Consider the following 9,740-nt stretch of genomic DNA (forward strand, 5'->3'; position numbering starts at 1 on the left):
AAAATCTGCTTCACTGAACATAAAGCATTCTTGAACATGAGAAGTTGGAATTGGTTCAGATTTACAGAATGGTTGAAGAGTCCATTCCTTTTTGGCTTCTTGTGCTTCTTTGTCCAAAATATCAAGACACTTTTGGTAATAAGGATGAAGATCCTTTTTTGAATATGAATTAGGTGTCTGAGAAATTTTTGAAATCCAAACAGAAGGAATTTGATAACCATTAAACTGGCTTCTTTGAGATGAAAAAGTATCAGTGTCTGGATCTCGTGGATCCAAGTCTGGTTTGCAGGGTCGGGGTTCAACTTGTTTTGATTTTGATTTTTTCTTACAAGATAAACTGGTAAGTCAAAACCAAGAATATTTTCAAGTTGACAGGAGTCACAAATGGTGCAAACATCAAAATAGATATGACCTGAGATAGGATCCTGAAACCATGATACTGGGAGTCCTTCATTATCAAAATATTTGATAATATCTTGACTTCGATGGACCTGCCGAAGATTCTCAGGATGATCATCATGTATGTCCCATTGTTCTTCAAATTTTGAGGGATAATACATAGGTACCTGTGCACACATAATAGAAGGATGAGATTTTGTAATCAAATCTTTAAAATGAGAATGATCAAATGAAATTGATGTTCTCCCTTCTTTGGTATAAGATATCCTTGAATTTGAGGATTCAAGGGGTTCATTTCTTTGAGCATGCAAATCTTCATAGTCTGTAACCCAGTCATTTGGTAATAACTGGATTAAATCTTGCTTTGAAATTTGCTGGGGAACATGAGTACAAGAGGCACCATTCTTCTCATCAACTCTTATTAAAAGAGCATTTTCTCCTCCTGGAATGGCCAGATCAAGGGCATGATTCTGAACACGATAGACCATCTGGTAATGGAGGGTTGCTGCGATGGCGTCTGACACTTGTTCTGCACCAATAATTTGTACCTATACTTTAAGAGCTTCAAGCAGATGAGGATCTGCTAGGGACATGTTAAAATTTGGGAAAAGGGTGACAAAAACAGTTCCAGCATTTAATGTGGTTTCAGTTGTTGCAATACAAGCATGCTGGTATTGTTTGAATCTGGTATCCAATAGTGCTAGTCGAGCAACTATTGGGAGTCCTTTCCTCCCATGAAATGATAGGGAAATCCTGATAGCTCCAAAGTGTATATGGGTATAACCTTGCTGTTTCCATTGCATAGGGAAATCATTCGGAATATGCAAAGTTATAAACTGTTCTTTCCTGGTAGCAGGAATTGGATGTTGATCAACTTTTGATGCCTGAATGTATTCTTTAACTCCTTTAGGATGTGATCTTATTAAGGATTTAATAACACAAGTAGGAGAAAAAGATTGTTTACCCATACAAACCCATATACAAAAAGTGTATATGGGTTTGTATCAAAACCCATATACAAACCCAAACAAAAATAAATTTTTGGCCCGGTTTCTAAATCCAAAACACACCCAATTTATACCCTAATGGATCAAACATAATAAAACAAAACAAAACTAATTGGAGCAAAAATAAAAGAGAAAACATCAAGAATTTTTCGGCGGATATGAGGTTTCCGACGGGGGTCGACCTTACGGAAACTAGAAAAATTCCAACCAAATAAGTCGGAATCTCGCCGGAACTGCTTTTTGGGTAATTTTGAACCCGAATTTTTCCAGATACATGAAGTTCATGGCATTATGGACTCACCCAAATATCAAACAAGGTCCAAGAAACTAAATAATCATGCCAAAATGAGAATTCAAGTTTCTTGAACACAAGCTTCTATGAACACATCCCAATCTCTTGCATAAACATCCAATCACACAGGAAAAGGTTGAGGAAATACGTGAGGGTGTTTTCGGACTGGATTGAAGCCAGAAAACACGAATGGAAGCGGGTTTGAAGGAGCTTTCAACGTAATTGCGGAAGACACAATGATGGCGTGGCAGCAAGTTTGAGGCCAAATTAGAAGGGTTTTTGGTCGTGTTTTCCAATAGATTTCTAAACCAAACTTTCTCTCCCAACTTCGTACATTGTGCAGAAATTGAAAACTCTTCAAACGAAGTTATATTGAAGGAGAAAATTCGGTTGCAAGAGGGTTGCAGAACCAGCCTTTTCTGCAAAAATTTTTACCAGGAAATTTTTCTTTTCGTTCTTCTGTTTTCCTTTCTTTTTCTTCGCTCTTTCTTTCTATTATTATCTGCCACTTCCTCAACACTAAAGCTGCGTTCTTTGCTACTTAAATGAGATCAAGAAAACCTCAAAGCTAAAATGAATGGTTGGGATCAAAAAAGAGAAAAAATGGGTTCATGTGACATGTTTTTTTATCCATTTTGATGATTTTTGACAGCTGCCTCTTGCTAGATTTTTTGATGATTAGTGTCCAAGTAACTTGCTAAACTTGGAGGGAAAGAGACAAGAAGTAACAACGAATTTTGGTTGCCTCAAAACCAGATTTCCATAGCCTTCTCTGGTTTCTGCGTTGCTACAAAATTTTGAGGAAGAAAACCGCACGTGTGTGTAGCAGCAAAAATTATTATTATTTTTTTTTTTTAAAATGAAACTGGGCCAAAGAGCCTCTCTTGTTTTTTTCTTCTAAGCCTTTTGATAGATTCTGCCTTGGGCTTTTGGTGTTTCGGCTTGGGTTTTGGGAAAAGTTTTGATTGGATTTTTTTTTTCTTTTGGATTGGGCTAAAAATGAATAATGTTTTAAAATTTCATTTCCTCGTCTTTTTCCTACAAATTAACACAAGATAAAAAAAATAGAATAAAATAAATGATGAAAATAAAGATACAATAAAATTAACAAAATCTTTGAAAAAAATTTGGTGTCTACAGCTTGTTTCTAAAATTAAGTGATAAGTTATTCACTTATCACTGAATGTGATATGCACTCAAATCTATTAGATTTAATATATAACAATTCAATAATTTAATGGATTCAGATTTCATATTTCAGATTTTATATTTTAGTTTTATCAAACATACTCTTAGTTGTAGAGTCACAAATACGTATTTGAAGTTTTAAAAGTACCTAAATTACAATTAAATTTGAAAGGTTTTGAATCATACAATGTTGTCAAAAGCAATGAAGACACAAAAGGGATATTTGTCATCATATTAGTAAATATTTATTTTCTATGTTAACTAACTAACATATCATAGTAGTCTCTTGTTGGACCAGAAAAAATCATGTTTTACTGATTAAAGATCAGAAAACTACATATAGAGGTGATGGCATTGCTCGTATTCATGGTCATGATGAAATAATAACATGTGAATTATTTGAATTTGAAGATGAGACAATAGGCATTCTCTGCAAACCAAATAATATTAGTGTTGTATTAATGGTTGATGGACTAAATGATTTAATTATACAAGAAGGAAGTTTTGTAAAAGCAGTAGGAAGAATTCATGTGCCAGTGAGTGAGCCCTATTTGGAGCTGCCAGCGGGTCCGAAATAAAATCATGTTCGACAAATTCAATAATAAGAAACTGAAAAAGAATGGCCTTTTTATATACAAGGAAACAAAAGTGACAATTAAATTAATGGAATAATTTTAGAAACCTACCTCTCTTGATTTGATAATTTTAACGACCAATCCTTAAAATAATATTAACTTGGTAAAATTTTTAAATAATTACCTTAAAATGCTCCATGTAATGAGTTTAATTTACTTCCCTATATAATTGTAAGATTATCTAGGACAATTATAAGAAAAATATGCCAAATTTTTCATAACCATAGCTACTATTTGATAAACAACTAAAATAATAATTTTATCACTATGACAGGATACTTTTGATGGTATTTTATTGTGGATTTAGATTTATAGGATAAAGAAGAAAGTGTTGAAATAATTCTTTTAGAATTTATGAATTTTTCAAGTAGTAGGATTACCATAGTTTAGTAATAATTTTGGGTCATTTGTATTTTTATTTATTATTGATTTTGATATCCAGAAAAATAGAAAACAAATATTAGCAAAAACATTGAATTACATGTAGATTTAACTCATCAAAAAATCACTATCTCGATATTTGGTTACGACAGAAGTTAGAAACAATAGTGGTAGTTCTATAGATTTGTTGGCGAAAAATAAAAAAGAGGAATAAGGAGGAAAAAGAATGAAAAAATAATTTTAAAACTCATTCTGGGTATAAGTGTACCAAAGAAGGAAGTTTTATTAAAATATTTAAGGATAGTATTGTTATTTTAAATGGTAAGAAAGATATGTGTAATTTTTAAATTTTCAAAGGAACTAAGAGAAATTGTCAAAAATTTTAAGGGAGGCTTCCTAATTTATCACTAAATTAATTCATGCTCCATGGAGCGTGACGAGTGTTCAGGGCAAAAATTCATTTTATTATTATTGGGTAAATTCAGGCCCAAAATTCTTTGATGTCGGTGTCAGCCTACTGTTTCTCCTCTTTCGGTTTCTTTTTCATGCTCAATCTTTTCTTTGATGTCGGTGCCAAACAAGGCCAAAATTCTACGCTGCAAACGATGACTGCGGCCCATAACTCGTCATCCTTTGATCGGTCGAATGGGAAGCACGACTTTTCTGCATACGAAACAAAAAGAGAGATGTAACTCATCCACCAAAACAAAGATGAAGGATATTACGACCTAATCTGAGTATGGACTAGAGATGTGATCTGATTTACGCTTCTTTTTCTGTAAAAAAATTTTCACTAGAATTATCACTAACATTAATTAACTTCCTAGTAAAGTCTTTTCATAGTGTTTCAGTCTTTAAAAGAAAATCTAACCTTCATGCAAAAAAAAAGGTGGGAAACTGAGAATGAAGACTTCAATTTATATATCTAGTCATTCTTTGATTGGTTAAATGGGAGATATACCATCTTTCTGCAGAAGGAAACAATAAGGAGTGATGCTAACTTATCCTCGGAACAGATGATAAAGGACGTTTGACAATTTGACGCCATTCTATCTCTGGTGCAGACTGCAGCCGGGGATCTGATTTAAATTCTTTCCTGTGCGTAATTTGCCCACCAAGAAAATAAGAAAAAATGGTGAGACTAAAAGTATCGCTAACATCTTAGTATAAATTCACGTAGTGGGGCGACCATTGTTGAGGCAGGAACATGGCAGTTTTAGAGTACAGAAAGTTTCTAAAAAAGCTTTACTTTATGTACATCATCAAGGTAAAGTTCTACAGTTTCATATACGGGATGACAAGTATTAGCATAATTCCCAGGCAACCCTGTAAAGTCTAGTTATCCTTAATCAAGCAAGAACCAGGGTAAGGAATTGGAATCAAGTGGAGATCATTTTTGCGCCTAATTGTCACGCCAAGGTTATCAGCCATGTCCAATTCTTCTGGTTTCAGATCACCAGGGAGCTTCCAATCAAAATGGAACAACAGTTGTGCAAGTACCAGCTGAACTACTGCTTGAGAATATGATATGCCTGGACAAATCCTTCTTCCAGCACCAAATGGAATGTATTCAAAATTATTCCCTTTATAATCAATTTCAGAATCAAGAAATCTCGAAGGATTAAATTTCTCAGCTTCACTCCAGTACAATGGATCTCTACTAATTGCCCACGCATTCACAATAATTTGTGCCTTGGCTGGTATGTCATAACCATTGATTTTGCATTCCTCACCACATTCTCTTGGCAACAAAAGTGGAGCACTCGGGTGCAGCCTCAAGGCCTCTTTGATAATTGCATGCAAATATTTGAGCTCGTGAAGGCGTGATTCATCAACATCTCCTTTGTCATTGTAGAAATTTCTTACCTCATATTGTGCCCTTTTCATTGTTTCCGGATTTCTAATCATCTCAGAAATTGCCCACTCGATAGCCGTTGATGAAGTCTCACTACCAGCACCGAAGACATCCTGAAACATAAATAGGAATATTTTATCAGCTGACGCTTTCTGCTTTCAGATTTCTGAATGAATTCGTCAATTGATGCTTTACTAATAAATAACTTGAAATTAAAGTTGTAACATTTGATTATTTTGGGGTTCCTTAATCTTTCAACTTAAAAAAAAACTTATGAATTTCGTTCTTTCAATTTTGTATTAATATTTAATAATTTATTGGTGGAACTTTCCTGTAGTGCGTTGATGCACAATAAGTTAATTCTAAAAAGTGATCTGAGAGCACTTCATCTGCATATGCAACAATATGTAGTGATATTGACCCATAGAAATTGTGAAAAATTATTTTCTAGTTTATTTAAGGCAATTTCCGAACAAGATTTAGACGTGAAATTACCAAACCCAACACCCAATATTATGCTAATATGCAAATGAAAAAAAATAAATGAATATTTACTTGAAGTTAAGAAGTGGATACCAATCGATAAAAAGTGTTTTATAACATACTCTGAATTATAATTATGGACTCATCTTTTTTCAATTTGAACCCTTTGATGATACAAAAGCAAAGGTTACAATTGAAATCTTGAATTGAAAATTTGAAACCTTCTAGGGATTGCCTCTTGCTATAGGCTTTTCACATACTCGAGCATATGCCAAAATAAATTCATCACTCGACACTCACCCTGTCCTTGGAGCTTCCAATTAACTTCTTTAAAACAATGTTGAAGACACCAAAACAAAGCTTAATAATCATAACATAGCAACTAGAACTTGCAAAATCCAATTTTCAAATCCTCAAGATTTAGCATCAAATCTTTAAAAAAAATATATACAAAAATGATCCAATCAACAAATAAATACTCAAGAAGCATAATTGAATCTACGTTATATTTGTGTAGATAACTCAGTGTGTTTGTCATGTTTGACTTGTATGTATGGCAAAAGAGAGGAACTATGGGGAGGAGGAGGGGAGAAGGATACTGAAAGCAAGAGAGAAGATGAATTCGTAAAGAAAAATTTTATACTAATAGCAAGCATACGATTGAGTGACAGAAACAAATTAAAGGATGATCTACTTTCTTGATTTTAGATATTTTCATATTTATATCTATCGTTTAAAAACGTGTGATTTTAGAATCACTTGTTGTATGCGAACATGTTAGGAAATTTGGATACTTTTTTCTTTTTATTTTTCAATGTTTTCTTTTAACTGGATTTGTAGGTAACTTGTATCAAAGCAGCCTTATTCTCTCACCTGACAACTTTATGTCACTTTTTCTTTTCCAGATATGTATATCCTACTCTATCATACACTAGAGGGAGAGGGAGGGGGTGAATTTAAGGAGGTTCAGGAAAAATTCAGAAGGAACTGAATTACCACCAAATAAAACGGATGCACTACGCACCCGTCTGAATTTTTTAAAACAAATCTATATTTTAATGTGATAATTGATGGAAGACAAGGTTTGACGGTAACCACCACCATCAAGCATTTTGAGAAGCATTTTGAGCTGGTGGTTACAACTTTATGTCACCCTCGGTACACTTTTTAACGCAGGTGCATTAAGGCCCTTCAGGTTCAGCAGCTCCAAATTCATTTATTGGTACTAAATGTAGCTCTGTAATGAGAGAATGATTATTATACTCAGAGGTGAAAGCGGTTGAGGTCGACCTTTTTGTCACTTTTCTTTGGCGTGAACTTCGTGCTTTTCCTTCCAACAATTGGGTAGGGAGACGACTGTTTTTTTTTTCTTTGCTGTTTGATAATTTTCAGGCTTCAAATAATTAATTATGATAATATTGGGGCCATTTTAATCTTGATAATTCTTGTATTACTTTTTCTTTTTCTTTTTTTAAGGGAGAATCTGAGCCTTATAAAGGGAAGGAAAAAAAAAAGAGAAAGGATTTGAACATCAATCAAGAATTTCATTATTACCGCTGCAAGCTAAGTTGAATTCTGGGACTAATTCCTATATTATTAATGTGATTGCTCTTCTGCAACTATGCAATTTCTGGAATCTCAGAGATTCAAGTGTCTAGACACAGCCCATCATCATACTTTACAAGGCTAAAAGTTTGTTGGGGGTGTTTTTTGATGCTATTCAAGTTTTTGCACTTTCTGTTCAAAAATCGATAATTAGGATACACTCTACCACTTTTGAGTCACAATAGGACATCACTTCCATTTCGTCATTGGACATGCATGAATTTAAATGGTTTTTTGTTTTTTTGCCTTTCTTTCTTTGTTTTTCTTTTTTGGTGATTTCCTTTTCTTCCCAAGTTGGCTATTTGCTTCTAAAGTATAAACACACTATCCTATGGATACCTTAAGGATTGTCTATCATTTTGTCATATAAATTTTTTTTATGGGATGATTGAAGCATCTTAATAATTGAGTTATGCTTCGTTGTCTTATCAACTAGTTGAGGAATGATAATTTGTTTACATAACCGATTACTATCAAGTCTGATCTTTAATTTTAGGCAAAAGGTTCAAACTTGAAGCTGATGGCATCAAAATTTTTGGTTTCAAAGGTTGTCTCAACAAGTTCTCAACTCACTAAATAATTACCAACCCCCAAAGTCAAGAGATAAATCAATTAACAAAAAAATATTGCAGAATATCCATGTTTTTTCTCTTTAATCCTAGAAACAACGAGAAAATTTTTGTCAAGGTGCAAAGCTGAAAAAACTAGTGAGTTGTTTGAGTTTCTCTTACCAGGATCACAGCTTTGATGTTTGTATCAGTTAGCTGAGGTTCAAAGTCCCCACGTTTCTGAATATTGAGAAGAACATCAACAATATCCTCCTTACCACCTTGTTCCCCTTCCTGTTTTGATTCCTGGATCTTCCCTCTATGCTCGTTGAGAATATCTGCCAGTATTTCATCAATTTGATTGTGTACTTTCTTATATCTTAATCTAATTAGACTCATCGCTTGAAGGAACTTGACTGAAGGATACATGTCAGCGAAGCAGAACTCTGATGCCAGCCCATTGATTTCATCTACGAACTTTAAGAACCTTTCCGTGTCTTTGCTTCTTTTCCCAAAGGCTGCCAGGCTTGTGATGCTATAACTGAGAGAGAAAATCCTTCTGCTTAGATTGATAGTCGATCCCTTTTGCAAAGAGATCGATTTGATGAGATCAAAAACTTCATCTTCCCTAATTGCTTTGAAAGTTTGCACGCGTTTTGGACTAAGAACTTCCATGGTGCAAATCTTCCGTAGTTGTCTCCAATAACTTCCATAGGGAGAAAAGATAATATCGTTATGATTGTAGGAAAAAATCTTGAATGTGACATGATGAGAGGGTCTTGAAGCAAAGATGACATCGTTTGTTCTGTAAATCTCTTTGGCCGTTTCCGGGGAAGTGACGATGATGGTTGTAGTTTCACCAAGCTTTAGGTGCATCAACGGTCCATATTTTTTGGCCAAGTCTCTGAGCAAGTGATGGAATGGGGAGCCAAGAAGTTGATGCACATTTCCTATGATAGGCAGTGGATTAGGCCCCGGGGGAAGCCTCAATCTTGATTTATTTCCCGAGGGGCTTTTGAGAATTTTGCCTACCATGAAATATAAGAGTAGGAAAACCAGAAGGAAAAGAATGACCTCCATTGCAGGCTGGAGGGAGAAAATAGCAATGGGATGTTTTTGGCTTAGTGAAGCATCCATTTTATAGAATTTGGCAGGGCAGATAATTTTTAAGTGTCTGGTGCTCTGTCTTCATCGGTTGATTTAGTGGAAATGTCCGTCCTAGGTTTGTTTCATTCTGGCTTGTAACTATTCAATCCGTCAAAAAAGCTGCTCTGATGTAATCCTAGATGGTCCATCATTAGTATTGCAAGCCGCAAAGCTTACCTACAAACTTGATATGTGAAGGTT

General features: G+C 34.4%; 1 protein-coding gene across 1 annotated transcript; it reads right to left on the minus strand.

Moving 5' to 3' along the window:
* Positions 1 to 5,050: 5,050 nt before the first annotated feature.
* LOC113688299 (tabersonine 6,7-epoxidase-like) lies at positions 5,051 to 9,651 on the minus strand. Its single transcript, XM_027206097.2, has 2 exons — positions 8,577 to 9,651; positions 5,051 to 5,870 (listed from the first exon to the last, which is right to left on the minus strand). Exons 1-2 carry the CDS (start codon positions 9,528 to 9,530, stop codon positions 5,238 to 5,240), a joined length of 1,587 nt encoding a protein of 528 aa, XP_027061898.1. The 5' UTR covers positions 9,531 to 9,651; the 3' UTR covers positions 5,051 to 5,237.
* Positions 9,652 to 9,740: the final 89 nt, after the last annotated feature.

This window comes from Coffea arabica, chromosome 5e, assembly GCF_036785885.1.
Source record: "Coffea arabica cultivar ET-39 chromosome 5e, Coffea Arabica ET-39 HiFi, whole genome shotgun sequence".
NCBI lineage: Eukaryota > Viridiplantae > Streptophyta > Magnoliopsida > Gentianales > Rubiaceae > Coffea > Coffea arabica.